The following is a 24,475-nucleotide window of genomic DNA, read 5'->3' as shown; positions in this document are numbered from 1 at the left end:
GGCCGGTGCTTTATCCACTGCGCCACCTAGCCACCCCTCTTTGAGGGATCTTAAGAGTACAAAGAGTCTCTTTGAGTATCTTGGAGTCCAAAACGTTTGAGAAAAGCTGGTATGGAAGGAAACTTCCTCTATCAAGGTCTGCTTTGCACAGATGGGTTTGATGTCTTTTCTACATGCAGTAAGGACGCTTGAGAGATCTTTATGTCTTAGAGACTGGTTCTCTAACCACTACACTATTCTGCCTTCCAACTGGGAATAGGAAATAATGGAACAAGCATTTCTATGATACCTGCTTCAGCAGGCACTGCTTCATACCATCTTTACAATAACCCTATTATCTTCATTTTACACTTGAAGAAACTGAAACAGACATAGGTTAAATGACCTAGCCAGAATCCCACAGCTTGACAACCATCTAATCAGGTTAGGCACATTATACCACTAGCTACCTCTATTTATTTGGATAAAATTTAGTATTAAAATGCCACAACATATCACAGATAGACTACAGAGAAATGTGGGAAGACATATGAACTGACACAGACTAAAGAAAGCAGTGGGAACAATAATATATATTCAACGACTACATCTAGGTACAGGACAGCAACATTCAGAAAGATACACGAGAGAACAAGGGGCCGGAGAAACAGGCAGAGTCTTTTTTTCACCATCTTTGGACGTGGATGAGTGGACAGCTTGGTTTATTTAACAGTCAATAAGATAATATACATTTAATGTACATCAATCTTTTATGCTTGTTTATTTTATTTTTGGTCATGAATGGCTAATAACTTTAGCATAAAAAGGAAAACAGAAAGACCTGTACAAATAACTAAATAAATAACATTTTGGTGATTTTGATTGAAAATATATCTATTTAACTTTACTGCCCAGGTGCTATTTCAGACCAACCCATTGGCTGCTCTGATGGAGGTCACCTAAGGGCAGCAAATTCATTCTGGAATAAAAGGGTCAAAATAGAGCCTGGAGATATTTCTGTCTCTCAAAGCACCAAACCAGGATAGAGCTGCTGACCAACAGCAGCCTCAACTATCGAGTATTTAATGAAGCCAAGTGATTAAGACAATTTTCCCCAGAAAAATGGTACACCTTTGGGGTCAGATGGGGCGTGATGGGAAGACCCTGAATCTGGGATCAGAGAATCTGGGTTCAGGCCACAATGTCATAGGCTGAGAGTGGGAAGGGACCTCAGAGGTCACAAAGTCCAAAGACTTGACTTTACAGAAGAGGAAATGGAGACCCTGGGCCTCATGCAAAATCACAAAGAGAGTGGGACTGGAGCCAGGTATTTTGGGTTCAGAGTACTAGCACCCAGTGGGCTCTCCATTGGAGGAAACTGGTTGCCCATTTAACCTCTGTTGCATTGTTTCCTGATTCTGAAAATGAGGATGCCAGATTAGATGATCACTAAGGTCCCTTTCAGCTCGATGGTAGTTGAGAATTAAGTTTCTGATATCTTGTGAGAGATGAACTGGGTTCTCTCAATTTTCTGTAGTTATTCCATTACTTGTGTTTTTCTTCAGTTTCTTCAATGCTTTCCAAGGGTCCTGAAGCCCTTTCTACATTAATACATGATGAAGATTCTCCCCATGAATGAATTCTCTGACATCCATGATGGTGTTTTTTCTGGCTAACAGTTTTCCCACACTCATCATATTCCAAGAGTTACTTTCGAGAATGAATTTTCACATGTTCAGTAAGATGTCTCTTCCGTCGGAAGGCTCTCCCACACTCACTACACTCAAAGGGTTTCTCTCCAGTGTGGATTATCTTGTGTTCTGTAAGGTGCCCTCTTCGGCTGAAGGCTCTCCCACATTCGTTGCAGATAAAGGGCTTCTCACCGGTATGAATTCTCTTATGTTCGTTGAGGTTTCCTTTCTGGTTGAAGGCTTTCCCACACTCTTCACACACAAAAGGTTTCTCTCCAGTGTGAATTCTCTGATGGAGAATAAGGTTTGAGTTTTGGCTAAAGGCTTTGCCACATTCATTACACACAAAGGGTTTCTTTACAGGGATTCTCTTTTGTTCAGCAAGGCTTCCCCACTGGCTGTAGGGTCTTCCAAATTCATCAAAGCTGTGAGCTTTTGCTCTGGCATGAACTCTCTGATGTTTAATAAGCTGTCCCCTCTGGCCAAAAGCTTTCAAACATTCAGTACATTTGTGAGGTCTCTCTCCTGTATGAATTCTACGGTGGGCACTGAGGCTTCCCCTGTGCCTGAAGGCTTTGCCGCATTCATTACATTTATGGGGTCTCTCTCCAGTGTGAAATCTCTGATGGAGATTAAGGCGTGTGTTGTTGATGAAGCCTTTCCCACACTCACTGCAGATAAAGGGCTTCTCTCCGGTATGAATTCTCTGATGTTCAATAAAATTCCCTTTCTTGCTGAAAGCCCTCCCACATTCATTACATTCAAAGGGTTTCTCACCAGTATGAATTCTCTTATGATAAATAAAAGATGCCCTGTGTCTGAAGTCTTTTCCACATTCATTACATTTATAGGGTTTTTCTCCAGTATGAATTCTCTGATGTAGATTAAGGCATGAATTGTTGCTAAATGCTTTTCCACACTCTTTGCACTCAAAGTGTTTCTCTCCAGTGTGAATTCTTTTATGTACATTAAGGGTTCCTCTTTGGCAAAAGGCTTTTCCACATTCATTACATATATAGGGTTTCTCTCCAGTATGAATTCTCTGATGTGCAGTTAGAGTTCCCCACTGACTGAAGGCTTTGCCACATTCATTACACTGATAGGGTTTCTTTCCTGTATGAATTCTCTTATGATGAGTCAGATTTTCCCTGTGACTGAAGGCTTTGCCACATACATTACATTTATGGGGTTTTTCCCCAGTATGAATTCTCTGATGTTGTGTAAGATATGCTTTTTTCCCAAAGGTTTTTCCACATTCATTACATTCATATATCTTTTCACCATTATATATTCTATGAAACTGAATAAGGTCTGAGTGATAACTAAAAGGATTCCTAGATTTATTATATTTACAAAGCTTCTTTCCCAAGGAGAGTCTATTACAATCAATTAAGTCTGAAAACTGCTTGAAGCTTTTAACAAGAGTATCATATTTATGAAGACTCTTCTCCGTAGATACTCTCTGCTGTGAAACATAGATTGACTCGAGACTAAAATTCCTGTCAACTGCATTGCATTCAGGGATACTCATTTTATTAAAAGATTTTCTGGAGGTAACTGTTACTGGTCTGGATTGTATCTCTCGGGTGCCTTTCTGCCTCTCTCCTGTGACGTCAAGGTCCCAAGCTTCAACCATCTTGGAATGCCAGGGACCATTCTTGGATGCTGGTCTTTCCTTGAATGATGCTCCCAAGAAAGGGTCATGCTTTGGAATCCAGTCATTGATTTCATACTTGGTTCCTGAATTGAGGGAATATGAAAGAAATGAAAAGCATCAGTATTTATTGTTCTTTGTAGTAGGAAGAAGGAAATTGAGACAAGTTAACATAAATTGATTAAGTAGCCACTATATATTGGGGATACTCAGTGTTGGGGATGCAAGGAAAGGCAAAAGATGGTCCCCCTCCTCGAGGAGCTCACAACCTAATGAGGACAATAGATAAACAACTATGTAGTGATGGGATAAACTGGAGATAATCAACAGAGGGAAGGCTAACATGAAAGGCTATTAAGAAAAGTTCCTTGGAGAAGATGGCATTTTAGGGAGGATTTGAAAGAAGTCAGGGAAGTTGTAAGGCAGAGATAAGGAGGGAGAGTTTTCCAAACAAGAACAGCCAGAGAAAAAGCCAGAAGTAGAGAGAACAAAGATCTTGTATGTGACTGGTGTCACTGGATCCAAGAATATGTGTTGGAGGTTAAGGTGAAGAAGACTGGAAAGATAGGAGAAGATTGGTTATGAAGGACTTTGAAGGTGGAGGCAGTATCAGGGGAGAGAAGGTGGATTGAGGAAAAAATCAATAGACCTTGAAAACAGATTAGAGAAGGGAGGAGAGAGAGAGAATGAAGAGTAGAAGGTGAATCTGAGGACTGAGAGGATGCTGGTAACCTCAATTTTTAGAAATGGTAAGTAGATATGAGAGTTGGGGGAAATGGAATGAGTTCAGTTTTGAACATGGTAAGTTTAAGATGTCCAACTGGCAGTTGGTGATGCCAACTGGGAGAGAAGGTAGGACAAGTTAAATAAATCTGAGAGTTTTGGGGAAATGGAATGAGTTCACTTCTGGACATTTTGGGTTTAAGATACAAAATAGATAATTGGAGATGAGAACCTTGGGGTTGGAACAGAAGGCTAGATTAGATAAGTAAGTCTGAGAGGTTGAAGGAAAGGAATGAACTCAGCTCTGGATGTGTTGGGTTTAAGATACCCAATAGGCAATTGGAGATAAGGGAGCCTTGGGGTTGTGAGAGAAGGTAGGATTAGATAAGTATATCTGAGACGCTGAAGGAAAGGAATGAATTCAGGATGTATTGGTTTAAGAAGCCAATAGGCAGTTGGAGATAGGAGCCTTGAGGTTCTGAGAGATGGTAGAACTAGTTAAGTCAATCTGAGAGTTTGATGGAAAGGGAATGAGTTCAGTTCTGGACATGGGGTGCTTAAGAGGCTCAACAGGAAGTTGGAGATGAGAGGCTGGTGATTGGGACAGAAGGTAGGATGAATTAAGTATATCTGAGAATTTGAGGGAGATGGAATGAGTTCAGTTCTGGACATGGTGAGTTTAAGATGCCCAATAGGCAGTAGGAGATGAGAGTTCCTTGTGATTGGGAAAGAAGGTAGGACCAGTTAAGTATATCTCAGAGTTGAGGCAAAGGGAATGGAGTTCAGTTCTGAATGAATTGGGTCTAGGATGGCAATAGGCAGTTGGACATGTGAGCCTAGGGTTTCAGGAGGGACAGCAGAAGTAGTAAATCTGAGAGGATGATAGAAAGCTGGGTTTTGGGGTTTAAGATGTCCAAAAGGTATTTGGAGATGAGAACCTGTTGACTGGGAGAGAAGATAGGACTAGTTAAGTAAATCTGAGAATTTGGGGAAAATGGAATGAGTTTACTCTGAATATGTTGAGTTTAAGATGCCCAATTGGCATTTGGAGATGAGAGTCTGGTGGTTGGGAGAGAAGGTAGAACTAGTTAAGTAAATCTAAAATTTTGGGGGAAATGAAATGAGTTCAGTTCTGGACAAGCTGAGTTTAAAATGCCCTACTGGCAGTTGTAAATGGGAGCAGTTGGGTTGGGAGAGAAGGTAGGACGAGATAAGTAAATCTGAGAGACTGAAGGAAAGGAATGAACTCAGCTCTGGATGTGTTGGGTTTAAGATGCCAATAGGCAGTTGGAGATGAGAGTCTGGTGACTGAGACAGAAGGTTAAGTAAATTTGAGAGGTTGATGGAAAGGGAATGAGTTCAGTCCTGGACATTTTAGGTTTTAAGATGCCCAATAGGTATTTGGAGATGAAGAGCCTGGCAGTTGGGAGAGAAGATAGGACTAGTTAAGTAAATCTGAGAGTTTGGAGGAAATGGAATGAGTTTAGTTTGGGATATGATGGGTGTAAGATGCAGTTGGAGATGAGAGCCCTTGAGTTGGGAGAGAAGATAGGACCAACCAGTTAAATAATTCTGAGAGTTTGGGGGAACTGGAATGAGTTCAGTTCTGAACATGTCGGGTTTTAAGATGCCCAACTGGCAGTTGCACATGAGAGTCTTGGGGTTGGAAGAGAAGGCAGGACTAGTTCAGGACATCTAGTAAAGTGGTATCCAGGGAGAAGGACTGAGTCCTGGAGGCCACGGATAGGTAATGGGTATAACCTGCCCAGGATCAAGTCAAGGAAACTGGGAAGAAGCAACCAGCTGGCAAGGAAGGAAGAAAAGAAACAAATTGCCCAAGCATCTACTATCCTCCAGGAGCCCCACAGGTGCTTACAAATATCATTTCACTTGTCTTAGGCCAAATTTGAGCCTGGGGCTTCATGACTCTAAGCTCAGGGCCCTGCTTGCTTTGCCACCTATGACTAATCAAATCCAGCCCCAGACAATGTGCTCTTGAAGAAAACCATGACATCAGGAAGGTGATACCATGACAAGCACATGAATAAGATTTGAGTGGAGGGTTGCTGTACTAAGCCCCCAGCCTCACTTTCTCCTCTGGAGCCATCTGGGCTCCATATAGGAATTAGGATGACTGGATGTGAGGTAATCAGGGTGAAGTTACTTGCCCAAGGTCACACAACAAATAAGTGGCAAATGTCTGAGGCTGAATTCAAACTCCCATCCTCCTGACTCCACTGCACCATCTAGTTGCCCAGCTACGATAGTAAAAATGGCGTGGCCGAAATTACCTTACTTATACAATGCCCAGGGCCACACAGCTACTGGTAAATCTCTATTCCCTCTATCCAGTGCCCTGTTCACTGTGCCGCCTAACGGTCCCATTTCATTGAACCAGGCGAGAAAGGCGAATTTCATTTTGTCCTAATTGTTCCTTTTTAAATAGAACTAGGAAAAACTGAAACTCACCTGGAGAACCAAAAGCTCAAGAGTTTCCAGGAAAATAACGAAAGTGAGGAGAAAGAGAGGAGGCCTAGCAGGACCAGATCGCAAACTACACTACAAAGCTGCAATCATTGAAATGCCTTGGTACTGGCTGAGAAATAGATTAGGCGTACAATATCCAGAATCAAAGAAGCACTACTGTGTTTATCATGGGGTCAATTAAAACCAAAGACCCCCCCCCCCCCAGTTACTGGGGTAAGGACTCACTCTTTGACTAAAAGGGCTGGAAAAACCAACATAAAGGGTGGCATCGTAAGCAATTAAAGAAGCAACAGAGAAATGACCATTCCAATCTGGAAGATGGCAAAAAAAGTATCACAAGAAAAAGAAAAGGACCATTTTGATTATAAAAAAAAACTTAAAAGGTTTTGCATGAACAAAATTATTGTAATTAAAATTAGAAGGGGATAATTAGGGGAAAAAAGTTTTTTGTAGTAAGTTTCTCTGACAAAAATCTCACCTCCAAGACATATAAGGAATTGATGCAATTTTTTAAGACTAAAAAGCCAGTCATTCCCTGGTAGTTAAATGGTCAAAGAAATGACCATGATCGGGGTGGCTAGGTGGCTCAGTGGATAGAGCACCAGCCCTGGAGTCAGGAGTACCTGGGTTCAAATCTGGTCTCAGACATTTAATAATTACCTAGCTGTGTGGCCTTGGGCAAGCCACTTAATCCCATTTGCCTTGCAAAAACCTAAAAATAAAAAAAAACAAACCCAAAACTACCATTATGAAGAAATTGAAGCTATCAACAAATTCTCTAAATTACTAATAATTAATGTGCATTAAAGCAGCTGGGGGTTCCATCTCATGTCCCTGACACTGGCAAAGTTGATGGAAAAGGAAAATGGCATATTGGAGCGACTCTGGGAAAACAGGCCACTAAATGCAAGATGGTGGATCCATGAATTGAACAGCCAATCTGGAAGGAAATTTGGAATTATGGCCCAAAAGATACTACTTGCATGCTTTTCACTACTACAATTAGGTCCCAAAGAAATTAAAGAAAGAAGATACAAATAGACAAAAAACATTTATAGCAACTCTTTTCATAGTAACCAAAAATTGGAGGTGGCACAGAGGATGGAGCATTGGACCTGGAGTCAGGAAGACAATTCTGAATTCCCATCTGGCTGACCCTGGGCAAGACATAACCCTGTTTACCTCAGTTTCCTCATCTGCCAAATTAGCTAAAGAAGGAAATGGCAAACTGCTCCAGTCATTGGGAAGAAAATCCTAAATGGGGTCCCTAGAGTCAGGCATGACTGAAATGGCTGAACAATAACAAAGTGATTTCATCAGCATAAGAACTATGGAATAAGAAAACTAACTAAACCCACCTTATTGTGTTGGGGGTGGCCTAGGACATCCAGAGGTTAAGTGACTTGCCCAGAGTCCTACAGCCTCATGGCATTTGAACTCTGATCCCCCAGTCTCTGAGGTTGGCATGCTAACCACTATACTGCCACTCAAAGAAAACAAAATAATAAACCAAAAGAGAAATAAAACCAATCATCAAAATGGAAATAACTGTAATCCTTTTCCCATTCTTATTCATAAATCTCTTGAATGCTGTCTGCAAATGCTTTGAGGGGGTCCCTGCTCTAATGGTTCAGAGACACACACATATTTTGTCAATCATCAGTCCTTATGCATTGAGAAATGGCTTATTTCCATTTATGTGATGTCCCCTGAGACTCGCCATGCCAAGCATCTTCAGATGCTGAGGGCTTGGTCTATAGGCATTTGGCCTCTTGGTTTTGTCTGTCTATCATTCTTGAAGAAGACCATGAGGTGATGCTGCAACTAGCATATGAACTGGATTTGAGTGGGGGGGGGGGGGGCTGTGCCAAGTCCCCAGGCTCACTTTCTCCTCTGGAGCCATCTGGGTCCAGTGACCAGATAGGGATCAGGATGACTGGAGATGGCCCTAGATGTGAGGCAGTCAGGGTGAAGTGACTTGCTCAAGGTCCCACAGCTAGTGAGAGGCAAGTGTCTGAGGCTGGATTTGAACTGGTTCGCTGTGTATTACCCCCTTAACCCAAATCCCATTCCCAACCTAATTTTTGCTATTCCATGCCCAACTTCACAATGAAGTTACAAAATAAACTCAAAATTCAACAGGATTCTGAAATAATAACAAAACCCAAGGGGCAAGAGAAATCCCATTCCAAATAACTACAAAATATATAAAATATTTGGGAATCAATCCACCAAAGCATACAAAGGACTTGTAAAAATTAAAGTATAAAATACTTCTTAAAGAAATAAAGGGGGGGGGGGAGCTAGGGGATGCAGTGGATAGAGCATGGACCTTGGAGTTGGGAGGACCTGAGTTCAAATCCAGCCTCAGACAAAAATTACCAAGCTGTGTGACCTTGGGCAAGTCACTTAACCTCATTGCCTTGCAAATCCCACCCCCAAAAAAGAAAGAAAGAGCCACCTAAATATAAGCAGTATTCAACCCTCATGGCTATATGTCTTTTATCACCATACTTTCACCCCTTTATCATCAGCTAAGAATTTCCCACCCTTGTCCTCTCCTGGAGAGTCATTCATTCATTCATCCATCCATCCATCCATCCATCCATCCATCCATCCATCCATCCATCATCTATCTATCATCTATCCATCTATCTATAATAGAAATGTCAACAGTAACAAATATATGCATTTAATAAGATGCAAATCAAATCATCAAAGGGACACTTTATAACTTCATAAAATCACAACATTCATTTGGAAAAAACAAAAAATCTAGATTATCAAGAGGAAAGATAGAAAGAAGTAGAAATGAAGGAAGAACTCAGAATTGTCTTCTTGACTCCAGGTCCAATGCTCCATCCTTTGCACCACCTCCAATTCTTGCTTACTATGAAAAGAGTTGCTATAAATGTATTTTTGTCTATATGGATCTTTTTCTTCTTTAATCTCTTTGGGACTTAAAAATAGAGATGGACCAATGGAATTGACAGCACAAGTGAAAATCAGAAAAGATGGAAATAAATATTTCAGTGTTCAATAAAGAGAAAGACATCAATTGCCTAGGAACAAGCTCCCTACTTGATAAAAACTGCAGGAAAAGGGAAAAGGAGCTGGCAGAAATGAGACTCGGACCAACACCTTATACTCTGCTCCATTATATGTTCTAAATGGATCCATGACCTTACTAAGTTCACACTATTAAAAAGAAGAGAAGAAAATTTGATAATATACCTCATGAGTGAGGGTAACAAACAACAGGCGAATTTCAATTGAAAATATTCTGCAGACAAAATTAATGCACCTTCGACAAGAGAGGAGGGGATCTAATGGTTATTTAAAAGATATATATATATATATATATATATATATATATATATATGTATATATACACCAATATAACTTTTCTCTAAAAGCCATTCCCTAATAGATTATTGGAAAGATATGAACAATTCTGAAAGGAAGAGTTACAAACTCTTTAAAGAACGTTCCAAATGATTGCTGGGGGAAATGCGGATCAAAACAATGCTTAAGTTTCACTGAATACTCTGCAAGTTGGCAAAGATGACAAAAAATGGCAATGTTCAATATTGGAGAGGTTGTGAAATCAGAGGTACACAATGCATTGTAGGTGAGGCTACGAAATGGCACACCATTTTGGAAAACAATTAGAACTATGCAAATAGAGAACTAAAATATCCATATTATTTCACCCCGAGGGTCCATTGCTGAGTTCATACTCCAAGAAAGCCATTAATGCAGAAAAGTCTCAGAAAAATCAAAATATTTATAGCATCCTTTTTGTCAGAGCAAAGAATGAGAAGCAACGTGGGTACGCCCTGAAAGGGGAACGGCTAACAAATTATAGTTCATTGGAGTTACGGGATATCACTGTGTTGTAGGAAATGTCAAATATGTTGAACCAGAAAAGTATGGAAGGATCTATGGGAACTTATGCAAAGGGAAGTCAACAGAGACAAGGAAACAATGCACATAGTGACACAGCCATGTAAACCACACAGACACACACAGACACACACAGACACACACACAGACACACACACAGACACACACACACACACACACACACACACACACACACACACACACACACACACACACACACTCTTTGCTGTGAAAAGTCTAGCCCTAAAGCAGGGATTAAAGAAGACACCCCTACCCTGCCTTGCAGAGGTGGAGGTACATAAAGGGTGTATGACAGTGATTTCTCCTGTTTTTTTTTTTGTCTTAAAAAAATGCTATTGATTAGATAGACTGGCCCGCTGGGAGAGGGCAATGAAAGGAAAATTTTTGCTGATTATAGAAGGTGAAACCATGTAATAAAGCAGCCAAGAAAAATTTATTTACAAACAAGAAATTATAAGGTGGTTTGGGGGCTCTGAACCCCCCCCAGAGAGTTCTGTGTTGTGTCCTGGAGGTGATGGAGTCCCTGTCGTTTACTGAGCAGGTGACACAATGGAACTGTATTTTAGGAAAATCCCTTTGGTGGATGAATGGAAGAAGGCCTGGGGTGGAGAGTGGGAGTCTGGAGTAGATGGCACACCAGCAGGTCCAGGTGAGGTGATGGGAGTTACCCTGGGTGGGGGGCAGCCTCCGAGGAGGTGGGGGGGCTCCAAATCTCTGCTCCTAAAAATACTGACAGCAGGACCCCTGAGCTAGGGCTGAAGGACCTCCAAGGCCGTCTTGTCTCAGCCCCTCATCCTCCAGAAGAGGCCCCCTCACTGGTAACACTCCTAGTCATAATGAAAAACTGTGTCTGATAAAGGGGGACGGGAGAAGTAAACTGTGATCCATCAAGAGAATGGAATGACAAGAGAATTGAGGGGTTCCGTGTGCTGAGGTGCCACTGAGCCAGAAACCCAAAAGCCAGCGCATGTGGACGTGCCCCGGGAAATCACACAGACATCGGCAGTGGACTGAGAGCCAGGGGTGCCTGCCTCGCTGCCCATCTGCCCTGGGCTAAATACGCCAGCTTGGCTGATAGCAGAGGCAGGATCTCTCAGAAATGTGCTGGTACAGCAGGGAGGAACTGGTGACCCTTATGGAAAGGAAACAAATGCAGAAGGCCAGGGCGGGGGGGGGGGTGAGGCTGTGAGACCCCGGCCCTCGTCTGACACCCGCCGGCCTCCTACACTGCTCACTCACCTGTACACGGCCCCTCCATCTCAGGCAAACACGGGGTTTCTCCTCTCTCCAGCCGGCAGATGACCTGAGGCTTGGAAACGGGAAGACCTGGACATTGGGACAGAAAGAAGGCAATGTTGGGGTCAGACCCCTCCCAGGGTTCAATCCTAGGTCCACACAGCATGTGACATGAGCCCGGGTGGGGGCAGGGTGAGCTAAGAGGAGGCACCTGCCCCCTCTCCAGACTATAGAGGAGAACCACTGACCCTGAGGAAAGATCTGGGAGGTGCAGTCCTGGAGAATCTGGGAAGACCTTTCAGAGGGGCAGCATGGTGGAGAGGGGGCGAGACCCCAAGTCCTTCCTCAGCTACCTGGGTAGTTGCCTCAGTTTCCACTTCTGTACAGTGGAGATAAGAGCAGTTCCCTCAAGAGGCTGTGTGATCCAATGAGATGCCGGGGAGGCGCCTCCCAAACCTCAACAAACCCCCTGTAGAAATGCCACCGGTTACTGTTATGACTGCGGTTGCAGCGTAAGGGTAGACTGGCTCTAGGCGATCGTGGAATCCTTGGACTCATCCTACCGTCAGGACTATTCCTGCACCCAAAGTCCGAGCTGGGGGAAGCCCTTGAACCCCTTCTCTCCATCCTGCCCCAGCCCGGACATCACCACGCTGCGCTTACCCAAGGAGACGAGGTTCTCAAAGTTCTCCAGCATCACCTCCCGGTACAGGGCCCTCTGGGCAGAGTCTAGGCGGTTCCACTCCTCCCAGGTGAAGTGCACGGCCACGTCCCGGAAGGTCACTGGATGCTGGAACGGAAATCGCAGGCCTGCTCAGCCGTGGACCCTCCCTCCCATCTGTGGTCTTAGGAGCAGGCTGTAGAGGGAGGCCTGGGGCTGTGCTGACTTGCCTGCCCAGGTGAGCCCTTGGTCGATGGCACAGCCCCGAGCCATACCATGAACATCCCCAGCTTTGATGTCTGACACTGCCGTCAGCTGCCCACCCCACTGCCATGCTCACAAGGCCACGGGAGGTGGGGGTGGGGCTCTATGGTTAGATGTGGAGTTAGACTCGAGGCAGGCTCCTGCAACAGACTGGGAGCAAGGGGGTGAGGCGAGGGGGACGGCCCATGAGAATGGAAGAACACGGAGCCTCATGGTCAGCTCTCAGCCCAAGTCTAGGCTGCCTCCAGGATGGGTCTCCCTTTCCCAAACTGACAGCCCCAAGGAGGAGAGGTCAGATCGGAGAAACCCGAATCACTGAAAGACTAAAATGTTTTCTCAGCCTCTGACAAAGTGACCGATGGTTCCATAAAGAATTCTGGAGGAATAGACATTTAACATGGAGAGGATCACCATCATAAGCCCCGACTACCACAATGCACTTTAAAGGGACCATAGCCAATGTCAACAACCTGCTGCAAGCGGGGCCTGGGGACCCAGATTTAACTGAGAGGTCACAATGAGGGGGTGAAAAGGGCATCAGACCTAGTTGGAAAGACCTGGGTTCAAATCCTCCCTCAACCTCAGTGGTCCCTAAGGTCCTCCCAGTTCCATCTGGGATCTCATCATCTACAATCTTATGAATTCGAAAAGGCAGACCCCGGAGCAGCTAGGGAGCACTGGCCCTGGAGCCAAGAGGACCCGAGTTCAGACCTCAGACACTTAATAATTGCCTAGCTGTGTAACCCTGGGCAAGTCACTTAACCTCATGGCCTTGCAAAAACCAAAACAAAAAAATAAAACACTAAGAAAGGGCAGCCCAACAGTGGAGAGGACCCTCTCCCCCCTCTGGAGTCAGATTACCACTCACAGCCTATATGACCTTGGACCAGTCACTGAAGGAGGGATCACAAGGCTGGAAGGACTCCAGGGGCCACCCATCCCCACCCCTCATTTTACAGACGACACTGAAGCAGTGACGGAAGGAAGCTCACACAGCAAGCACACTGGGGTTTGAACTCGGGCCCTCCACCACCACAGTCTTCTGTACCAGGATGCCTCTCTGGGCCTCTCTCTCCATTTGTAAAATGATGGGTGGGGCAGGGGTGGGGGGGTCCTTTCCAGGGCTAGATCTATGATTGGAGGATACTAGCATCAACACAGAAAACTGCCCATTTAATTGGAAGAGATCAGGGCCCTGACTTATGCCCTGAATAATAAATTGCTGAGCATCACGACTGAGTTGTGGGGAACCACTATGAGACCCCCACTATAAGGCATCAGAAAAGAGTGGGCAGAGATGAACTTGGATGCCACTTCTATCCCTGGCACCTGAGGGTGCCAGGAAGAAAATAATAAAATTAAATTAAAAAATAAAACTCCACATGCCCCCCACTTGAGAGAGCTGATCCTGGACTCTGGGGATGGGGAAGTTGAATGGGTTTCCTTTCTCTGTTGCTAAAATAAGGGAACTATTCTGGATCAGAGGTCCTGATCTGAGGTCTGTGGATGGAATTCAGGAAAGCCAAGAAGGGGGTTGGGAATCACATCTTTAGAGCAGCATTTCTGGTTTCTCTCATAATTGGGGGCCCTTCATTTTCTGCCTTTGATGCTCAGGAGTCCAGAGCTCTGGGACCCAAGAAAGGGGTGATCCCCATTGACTTGTCTTAGAGTCAACATGCAGAGTATCTTTGTCTTTATATCGTTGGGCTTGCTACTAAACTCTGCAGGCCACTATCCCTGATGTTTGTCTAAGCCTAGGTTTGAAATGGTGAAGGGGAAGGAAGCTGTTGGGAAAAGAGATTTCGTTGTTCTTCCTGGGTCAGGGCTCAGAGCTAATGATTCCTAGCATGTTTCCCATTTTAGTAACGTTTGATCTAATGTTACGCCATGCCTTGTACCTGTGACAGAACTAACATGGTAGGCAAGCCAGTGGTGGCTAGAGGTTCGGTGGGAGGCAGTTCTCACACCCTCCACTGGGATAACCCCTATGTATCCCCTAGACGTTTACCACCTAAGGGGGTGTGTGCAGGTTAAGGTTAGCCACGAGTACTGTGGAAATATGAAAAATCTCACACCGGCCCCAAAGCCACAGGAGCCCAAACAAAATGACAGATCCTTATCAACAGACACAGAACCCGAAAGGAACGGGGCAGAATAAACGTGCCGTCCTTCATACTTCAGGGTCCACGATGCCCATTTCTGTGGGTGGCCCTCTGAACTTGTCCCTTGTCTTCTCCCTCTCCTAAGTCTCCACAAACCACCTAGCCCATGTGCGGAGATCAGTGGATCAACTGGCTCCATATTGTTATTCTCCTGTGTAAAGGCAGTTGGCACTTGGAGATTTTATGTTGGAAGATCTGACAGGCTGGGGAGGGGCGCAGTGTGTGTACAGACAGAGGACCAGCCTTGGTTCTGGCAGGCTTGTGTTCAAGGATAGCCCCTGACACATGATGCTAGAGGGACCCTGGGCAGCTCCTTTCGTCAAGTCTCTCTTTGTCCCAGGGAGTTAACTCTCTGAGATGCTAAGTTACAGAGGAGTGAGCTCCTGATCTGGGTTGGGAGAAGGCATTTCCATACTGAAAGTCCTTCATAAAAATGAAATCATAGGCCTAGATTCTTAAAAAATGAGACTTCCTGTTTTAATAAGTTTTCTTAGGAATATCATTAAATTTGTAACATTTAAAAACACAAAGAATCAAACTCACCATAAGGAGCATCATGTGAAAAATAAAAGCCAGTATTATGTGTCCTGAGAAACACAAGAGGAATTCTCACTAAAAAAAAAGGCAAGAAAACAAAATACCCACTTGTTGTTGCGTCTTCAATTCAATGAAGTAGAGACAAGGCTAAAATAAATTCAGCCTCTGACACTTAGTGTGGGGTCACTAACCGCTGTCTGACTCAGTTTCCTCAACTTTAACAATACCATTAATGGGAATAGTGTGATTTACAATAACAGTGCCAACCCCGTAGGGTGGGTGTGAGGTTCAGATGATATCTGTGAAGTGTTTAGCCAATGCAGCCCCTAGAGCAGGCCCTCTTGACAGGCTTGTTCACTTCCTCTTCCTCACCTACCCCCCGTATCTGCCAATGGTTCAAAGACAAGACGTAGAACAGTGCAGTCGACTGCCTCCAACCAGTCTTGGGGCCTTCATCAAGGTGAGGGAGAAAGGTTCAAGACAGGTAAGACTTGAATCAGGAGAGGCTCTTGCTCGTGGATCAGGAGAATATTTGGACCTCGATTTCATCTCCAGAGGGAAGTCCCGGTGGAGAAGCTCTCTCTCCCCTGCCCGACTTCTAGTCACAGAGAGTGGCCTGGGGGTCCTCAGTGTCTAAGTGTCAGAGGGAGGACTGCTGACCACAACACTGCTCCCCGTTTGCTAACACCACCCTGCCCCTCAGGAGGCTAAATATAGAAAATAGGATATATTGGGGCATAAGACTTGTTGTGACTGGTCAGTTGTTTTTTTCATGTGTCCGACTCACAGCCCCATCTGGGGGTTTTCTTGGCAAAGTTCTGAAGCTGTTTCCTTCTCCAGCTCATTTTACAGATGGGGAAACCAAGGCAGACAGGGTGAAATGACTTGTCCAGGGTCACCCAGCTGGTTAGCCTGGATTTGAATACAGGAAGACTCATTTTCCTGACTCCAAGCCCAGTGCTTTATCCAACGTGCCACCTAACTACCCACAAAAAAATAGCCCGCTTTCTCACTGAGTGGCAACAAGAGTCTTTCTAAAAATGAAACTCCAGGGTGGCTAGGTTGCATAGTGGATAGAGCACTGGCCTTGGAGTCAGGAGGACCTGAGTTCAAATCCAGCCTCAGACACTTCATAATGACCTAGCTGTGTGGCCTTGGGCAAGTCACTTAACCCCACTGCCTTGCAAAAACCACCAACAACAACAACAAAATAAAATGAAAACATTCCACTTATAACTTGCCAAAATACTCCCAAGGCTGAGCTGCAATGGTGAAGGTGAAGGGTACCATTTCCACCAAGGGGGCAACGAACCTGGGACCTCCTGGCTTCAAGGCCAGCTTTCTGTCCACTGGACAAAAGCAGGATATTGAAATGATTATCAAAAAACAAAAGGGTTGGGCAGCTAGGTGGCACAGTAGATAGAGCACCAGCCTTGGGGTCAGGAAGACCTGAGTTCGATGATCTCAGACACTTAATAATTACCTAGCTGAGTGACCTTGGGCAAGTCACCCATTGCCTTAATTAAAAAAAAACCCCAAAAAACAAAAAACCCAAGGGGCCCCCTCCAGAAATGAAGTGGACAAAGAACTGTAAAATTAACAACTCTATAAAAGACAGCTCCAAATCTCATTCTTTTAACAGTGCCCAATGCTGAGATTGACCTCACAGCCGGCAAAGAGACATGGGAGACAAAAGATGAAAATAATTTCTCTCCAACTTGGGGGCTGTTCTCCAAACCATTATCTTCCTAATTTTTAAAAACTCATATTCAGTTCATTAATCTCCATTTCCTCTCCAAATTTTGGTCTGGTTCATCAGGATCATTCTTTCCCATAATGATCAATTCTGGTTTGTTCTTTAACCTTCTCATGAGTTGGGACCTCAATGTTAAGTCTCCACACGGCCCTGTGTCTTTGGTTTATGACCCCTACATTAATAATCATCTTTATTGCACCGCGCTCTATAACTGCGGTAGTTCCAATTTCTGCCATTTTACATTTGTTTGCAATCTATCTGTGCCCTGACACAAGGCCAGTTAACAAAACAAACAAACCACCAAGCTTTGCTTCAGAACATCAAGAAAATACATCTCCCTTCCTCTTATGAAGAAATGTGGGGTTATGGGTGTGCAAATGTTACACAATGAAGGAGATAGGTGTATCTGCCTCCCCACCTTTCCTTCTTTTTAAAAAAAAATTATTTATTTAAGGCAATGGGGTTGAGTGACTTGCCCAAGGTCACCCAGCTAGGTAATTATTAAGTGTCTGAGGCTGGATTTGAACTCAGGTCCTCAGGGCCGATGCTCTATCCACAGGACTACCTAACTGCCCTCCTTTCCTTTTTTTTTTTGATCATTTGTTTTGAGAAATGGAGAAATGGAGGGATGGAGGGGATGTCAAAAAAGTCACCAATAATTTTTTTAAGGGAATAAAGAATGACAAAACAAGGTAGTGAAATATCTCTACGCCACATGATGGAATAAGAGTCCTCTTATGCTTCTGAGTTTCGGATGATGTTACAAGGTGGTTAGCCCAAAACAAAACAAAAAACCAAGAGGCAGATCAATGGCATAGGATACTCCCTAACTCAACGTCTACAAATGACGAGGATTCAAACTATAGGAGAGAAGGGTTTGCTCAATGAGTCAACATCTTTTGGAAATTTGGTGGCCAAATGATACGTGGGACCTTGTGGACCACGATGCTTCCTAGTTAACTCCAGTTGACTGATCGACAGTTATAAAACAGCCAGTAAGAAAAGCAAGAATTACATGTAATGATGTCTTTGTCCTGCTTGGGAAAGGAGGTTTTTGTTTTGATTCAGCCAATGATAATATTTTTTTTAGGCTTTTTATAGGGCAATGGGGTTAAATGACTTGCCCAAGGTCACCCAGCTAGGTAATTCTGAAATGTCTGAGGCCAGATTTGAATTCAGGTCCTCCTGACTCCAGGGCTGGTGCTCTATCCACCAGGCCACCTAGCTGCCCTGAGCCAATAATATTAACAAGAATGCCTGATTCTATCAAAAGAGCAAATTCTGTCCAATAACCCCTCACAAAATGGAAGAGAAAAAGGTCAGGAAAAATACAAGTATCACAAAAACTCAATGTTTGACTGTATGGGAACTGTGACAAGTCTAAACATGGGAAGAGAATGATCCCTTTCCCAACTAGAGTGGTGGGAGAATTCTTCCCAAGGAATCGATGAGATCCCAAAGAATAAAACAATTTTGACTCCATAAAAGTAAAAAGCTTTTACACGGATCAAATCCATGAAGCCAAAAGCATTTGGTGGGTTTTTTCCCTCCCAAATGACTGCACCATAAAAATGAAGGACAGCCATAAAACCATTTAAATAGGCCCAATGGGGACAGTGAGGTGGCCAATGGTAACTCCCAGTCCATAATAGAAAAAGTCAAAGATGAACAATTTAAATATAGAGTATTCAGAACTGCTAGAAAAAATACTCCAGGGGGCGGCTAGGTGGCACAGTGGATAGAGCACCGGCCCTGGAGTCAGGAGTCCCTGAGTTCAAATCCAACCTCAGACACATAATCATTAACCTAGCTGTGTGGCCTTGGGCAAGCCACTTAACCCCATTTGCCTTGCAAAAACCTAAAAAGAGAGAGAGAGAGAGAGAGAAATAGATTCGTTCTTTAAAAAATAAATAAATAAAAATGAAAAAATACTCCAAGAACCAAAGATGTAAATTAAAATAACAGTACCCGTGTAGTCATTGAACTGGTAAAAATGATGAAAAGCAATGAAAGTCAGTGTTGGTGGGGTAGTGCAAAAGGAGGCTGGAAGGGGTGGCTAGGTGGCACAGTGGATAGAGCGCCGGCCCTGGAGTCAGGAAGATCTGAGTTCAATCTGGCCTCAGATACTTCATAATTGCCTAGCTGGGTGACCCTGGGCAAGTCACTTAATTCCATTGCCTTAACCAAATAAAAATTAAAAAAAAAAGAGGCTGGAGAAATCACCAAGTAACACCATCCTTTTTTTTAAATTTAAGGTCATGGGGTTATGTGACTCAGACAAGGTCACACAGACAGTCAATTATGAAGTGTCTGAGGCCGGATTTGAACACCATCTTTTTGGAAAGAAATCTAGAAATTAAGCAAGCCAAGCCTACTCTTTGCCATCTCCTTGCGGGCTCCAGACCCTGCAGGAACGGTCCCTAACGAAGAGTCTTGTGTCAAAGATTTCCCCAGCACCCTTGTAATTGCCCCAGATCCCCAAAGATCATGGCCACATTCAGGGGAAGGTTAAGTCACCGGTGCTCTGTTGACACCCAGCAAGTGCCCACCTCTACAGGAGCTGCTGCAACATGTAGCGCCTCGGAGAGGTTCCTGGGGCCTGGAGGGGTCAAGCAGCCGGGGGCGCTCAGGGCCAGCCCTGTGAGCTCTCCATCCCTGATCAGGCCGGACTACCAGAAGGGATGTCGGAAAGAACAGCAAGTAATTGGGAAAGAACTCAAGGAGACCACTGTTGGAAAGAGCCTTTGGCTAGGGACCCAGTAGGAGAACGTTCCAGGCCCTGAAGAACCATGTGTCCAGGGGCGCTGTGGTGGATGGAGCGCCAAGCCCAGGGTCAGAAAGACTCATGTACCTGAGTCCAAATCCAGCCTCAGGTCCGTCCTAGCTGGGTGACCCTGGGTAAGTCCCTGACTCTGTTTGCCTCAGTTTCCTCAAAGGAGCTGTCAAAAGGAAATGGCAAAGCCCAATGGAAGGGGGTTGGGGGGGCTTCTGCCAGGATGCCAACTAGATCTGGCCCCCAGGAGAACGGAGTTGAATTCAAAGCAGCAAGTATTAGATGACGACTGTGTGCTGGGTCCCAAAAGCGAGCATCCCCGTTGCCCTCACTAACCCTGGACCAAGGAAGCCTGAGGCATGTGCTGGCCTCCCCCAAATGCCAGGGTGTGGGAGGGGGCATGGGGCACTGGGACCTCCCCTTTAGGGATAGAGGGGGTTGTCGCCTTCAAACAAAGGGCTCGATGAAACCTCTACATGGCCTGATTCAGACATATTCTGTCTGGGTGACCCTGGATGAGTCACTCGTGTCCATGAGGGGCTCCAGGACCCTCTGGAAGGGGGAGGGGCTCCCCCTCCCCAGCTGGGCGACATCACAGGCGTACACACACACAGTCACACTAGACACAAATGCACAAACACCCATAGACACATTCACAGACACAGACACAGACACACTCCCACACTCTCTGCCCCCATCCCTCCTGGCCCCAGGCCAGAGCCGATCACCCTTCTCAGGGTGTCTCAAAACGGAGCCTTCGCCTCACCTGGGCCATGGACGTCAGCAGCCTGGAGGCCAGGCCCTCCTCCGCCTCTTCCTCTTGGAGGCTCCATTCTTTGGAAAGGGGGAACCCTTGGGTCGGCAGGCCTGAGGAAAGATAGGGGAGTCACGAGAGGTGGCCTGCTGCCCCCTGGAAGGCCTGCCCAGGTTTGAACATGGCCATGATGGGGCCGGACCCGCCGGTCTCGGAGGCCCGTCCAGCACAAGGTCCCGGCCTCCCGCGACCCCAATGTTCGCCCCTTATCATGGAAGAGTCAGCCCAGAATGGCCCCGGATGCCCCTGCCTCTCCCAAAGGAGAGGGCTCCTTGTGCCTCCGGGGAAGCAAAACAGGGGCTGGGCTGGGCCCTGTCCTCAAGCAGGGGGGACAGCCTGGCGCCCCTCTGGGTTTGGGGGGGTCCTGACGCTGGGGGAGCAGGACAGGAAAAGCCAATACTGGGGAGAGTGAGGACGAGGAGAGTCCACAGCTGGTGGGCCCGGGGGCCAGCCCCTGTCTCCTGGCTACATTCTTGAACACACTCCCTCTGAGGAGGGCAGGGGGTTGGCAAAGGAAGCCACGGAAGCCACCGCACTGTTGCCAGAACTGGTCAGGCTCACTGCCTGCCCCTCTTCCAGGAGCTCCAGAGGCTGGTCCGCTAGCCCTGAGGAGGGGGTTGAAGGGGCGAGGGCCAGTTGGGGAGAGTGGGCCCCATTCTAATCATTTCAAGGGACTGTTGGGGAGCTTAGGAAATCTGCAGAAGACATCAATCCCCCCACCTCTGCCTTCCGGCCCCCCGCCCTGGCTGCCGTCTTGCAGTCTCGTGCTGTCTCTTGCCTTCCACAAGGTTCTGTGAACCTGGGAAAAACGAGCCTGCGCTGACCGCCCATCAAAGGGCTCGCCACCCCATGTTTTAGTGGGTGTGTTCAAAAACCGCCCTTTGAGGAGGGGGCCCCAGGCCACTAAATGGCCATGACAGAGGGGACCGCCGATACCAGGGGGCTGGCGTCTCTCCCCTCCCCCAAACCTCCCTGGCGTCCTGGGCCAATCCATGCCTCCCTCACCCCCTGGTCCAAACCAGGCCTCAATAGGCCAGCCACGCCTCATCTGCCTCCGCTCCTCTACTGCGGCCCTCACCACCTCCCGTCTACACTACTGCAAGAGACTTGTACGTTTTGGGGGTCCTCTCGGCCTCCCATCTCCCCACAGGCCTGACCATCACCCCCTACTCAGGATCCTTGGGGCTCCCCAGCACCTCCAGGATCAACTATGAAGCCTGGTAGGCACCCCCCCAGCTCCAGGCATCTTCACCAGCTGTGCCCAGGCCTGCGAGGCAGCCCCTCTTTCCTTACCCCGCCTCTGCCACCCTCCAGGCCTCACCTCCGGGCCTGCCTCCCCTCTCTGGCTGGTTTGTCTGCTTGCCCCCCCCCCCCCATTAGATGGTAAACTCCTCGAGGGCAGGAGCTACCTTGTGTGGATCTTTGGACCCCAAGTACAAGCAAACAATAGGTGCCTAATAAATGCTCACTGCCTCCCAACAAGGGTCACCCAGTGTGTCAGCAGGACCCCTCTCCCGTCTGCTGTCTGCTGTGATGCCCCGTCCAATCCGTGAAAGTCGGCACCCCAGGCACCTACCAAAGCCCCAGCCACCCTCTTGCCAAGGTCACCCAATCCGAGAACCCCTCACTGGAGACGACTCCCCTCCGCCAGCCTCTGGGGAGATGCCCCAGGCGGGTCCCTCTGGGGTCGATCCTTAACGCCCCCCTCCCGCTGCTCCTATCTGGCCCAGGCCCTGCCCACGTTGGGGGGCAGCTGGAGGAACCCCTGGCTGGGGCCCAGGCGGAAGGAACCAAACCCGGCTTCCTGGGCCCAGCTTTCAAATCCGTGGGGGCAGCGGTCCTGGGGCCCCTAAAGTCCAGACCAAACAGCCATTGCAACTTCCACCGCGGGTCCCGGCTGCCCCCGGCACATCAGCCCACCCAAGGGACCCGGCCTCCAGGTCCCCGAGGCCTGGAGTGGTGAGTATACAGTAGGTGTTCGACGCATGCTGAGCCAGAAGGACTGGAGACCCAGGCCGGCTCGGGGGAGGGAGAGGGCTCTTCTGGGGGGTTTTCTTTATCCCTCCGCCTGCCCGCCTTGGGTCCCCCCCAGGGGTGCGGCTCTTACCTCTCCCCTGGAGCATGAGGAAGAAGTGGTCCATGCCCCCCGCCAGGCTGGGCCTCGGGGCTACCCGGGGGTCTTCACGTCCTCTTCCTTGCTGCACGGTGGGGACCTGGGGGGTAAGAGGTAGGGTCACGGGGTGGTGCCTCTCTCCACTCCAGGGCTCGGAGCCCCCCAGCAGAAGGCCCGGAGAGGAGCCCGAGGCAGCGGGGGCTCCCCGCAATGCCAGTCAGGGGCCGGGCCGCGCCAGCCGAGGGACCCCGAGGCGCTTCATTCATTCAGTCAAGATCAAATCTGGCCTTGGAGCCCAGCTGCGGGTGTGACCTTGGCCAAGTCACCTCACCCGACGGCCTCGCACCCAGGGCCGCACCGGCCCCGCTGGACCCAGGTGGCTCCGGAGGTGAGCGAGGAGGGGGGCTTAGCCCTGCCCTGACGTCATCGTCATCTCTAAAGTGGGGAGAGAAGGGCGGCTCCCTCCTGGGGTTCTGGGGGAGTCTGGGAAAGAGCCCGGGCCCCCCAACACTGAGAAGGGTGCAACTGGACCAGGGGCCAGCGGGGGAGGGGGGCAGCGGGGGAGGGGCAGCGGGGAGGGAGGGGGCATGGAGGGGAGGGGCCATGGGGAGGGGCAGCGGGGGAGGGGCCAGGGCTTAGAAGGCAGAGGGGCTGAGGAGGTGGGGGAGGGGTGGGAGGAGGGGGAGGGGCCCGGCAGCGCTGGAGGCTCCTCCTGCCCCGCCCCCACACCTGGCCCCGCCCCCCACACCTGGCCCCGCCCCCAGCCGCAGCCCCCCCCCCCCCCCCAGGCCCCACCTCCCCTTCTCCGGGCCGGACCCGGGAGGCCCTGGGGGGGGCTCTCGCGCCCTCCGTGGTTCCCACGCGCGGGGCAGCAGCGCCCCCTGCACACCCGCTCACACCCCCGGCCCCCCCACCGCAGCGGTGCCACGCACACGCACGAACGCGGGAGACTCACCGGGCCCCACGCGCACTCGCTCACGTGCCCGCGGCCAGACAGATAAGTGCACGTGGGCGCGGCCACGCACGAGTGCGATCACGCGCATGCACGCTCACGCGCCCTGACACACGCACACTCACGCACGACCGCGGCCCCGGCCCGCCGAGCCCCGCAGCACGCCCATTCCCCTCCGCCTCCGTGGCCCGGCAGCCGCGCCCCGGGGCCACGCCCGCACCTGCCCCGCCTCCACGCCCACGCGCGCTCCGCGCCGCCGCCCGCAGCTCCCGCAGCCCCGCGGACAAAGGCCGGGACGCCCAGCCCGGGGCGCACTGCGCCTGCGCGCCGGGGGCCGGGGAGGGCACCAAACTACAGTTCCCGGCATGCCTCACCGCTCAAGTTCACCGTCAGGTGGCGGGCCAGCTTAGACTGCGCTTGCGCACAAGGAACCTCTCCTCCTCTCCTCCTTCCTCCCCTCCCCTCCCCTCCCCTCCCCTCCTCTCCCTCCCCTCCTCCTCCTCCTCCTCCTCTCCCTCCCCTCCCCTCCTCCTCTCCCCCTCCTCCTCTCCTCTCCCTCCTCCTCTCCTCCTTCCTCCCCTCCCCTCCCCTCCCCTCCCCTCCCCCCTCCTCCTCTTTTCACCCCCTCCTGTTTTCCCATGCCTCCGGATCTAGCACAGCGCAGGGCAGGGAAACTGAGTCCCTAGGCTCTTTCTGCAGCCCCCTGCTGGGTGATTGGAGATGAGCCCAAGCTGGGCCCCACAGAG

General features: G+C 48.3%; 1 protein-coding gene across 3 annotated transcripts; it reads right to left on the bottom strand.

Annotated features, from left to right (window-relative positions):
* LOC141511091 (uncharacterized) lies at positions 1-24,037 on the bottom strand. Of its 3 annotated transcripts, none has more exons than XM_074220395.1 (6): positions 23,950-24,037; positions 22,772-22,877; positions 20,617-20,717; positions 12,361-12,487; positions 11,701-11,787; positions 1-3,410 (listed from the first exon to the last, which is right to left on the bottom strand). In XM_074220395.1, exons 2-6 carry the CDS (start codon positions 22,803-22,805, stop codon positions 1,687-1,689), a joined length of 2,073 nt encoding a protein of 690 aa, XP_074076496.1. In that variant the 5' UTR covers positions 22,806-22,877; positions 23,950-24,037; the 3' UTR covers positions 1-1,686. The 3 variants fall into 3 exon arrangements, with proteins under 3 accessions (XP_074076496.1, XP_074076494.1, XP_074076502.1); XM_074220393.1 differs by lacking the exon at positions 23,950-24,037 and adding an exon at positions 23,733-23,804; XM_074220401.1 differs by lacking the exons at positions 22,772-22,877; positions 23,950-24,037 and adding an exon at positions 15,328-15,396 and having other exon boundaries at positions 20,617-20,701.
* Between the last annotated feature and the right edge of the window lie 438 nt (positions 24,038-24,475).

Source organism: Macrotis lagotis, chromosome 1 (assembly GCF_037893015.1).
Source record: "Macrotis lagotis isolate mMagLag1 chromosome 1, bilby.v1.9.chrom.fasta, whole genome shotgun sequence".
Lineage (NCBI taxonomy): Eukaryota > Metazoa > Chordata > Mammalia > Peramelemorphia > Peramelidae > Macrotis > Macrotis lagotis.
Note: the sequence above shows the minus strand (reverse complement) of the source record. Positions and strands in the feature narration are given on the sequence as shown.

Excerpts from the sequence above, each read along its gene's own strand:
- LOC141511091 (XM_074220395.1), bottom strand. The coding sequence starts at position 22,805 with ATGGACCACTTCTTCCTCATGCTCCAGGGGAGAG. Across the intron at positions 20,718-22,771 it reads CCTCATGCTCCAGGGGAGAG|GCCTGCCGACCCAAGGGTTC; the intron begins GTAAGAGCCGCA and ends ATCTTTCCTCAG. Across the intron at positions 11,788-12,360 it reads TGAGAACCTCGTCTCCTTGG|GTCTTCCCGTTTCCAAGCCT; the intron begins GTAAGCGCAGCG and ends CCCAATGTCCAG.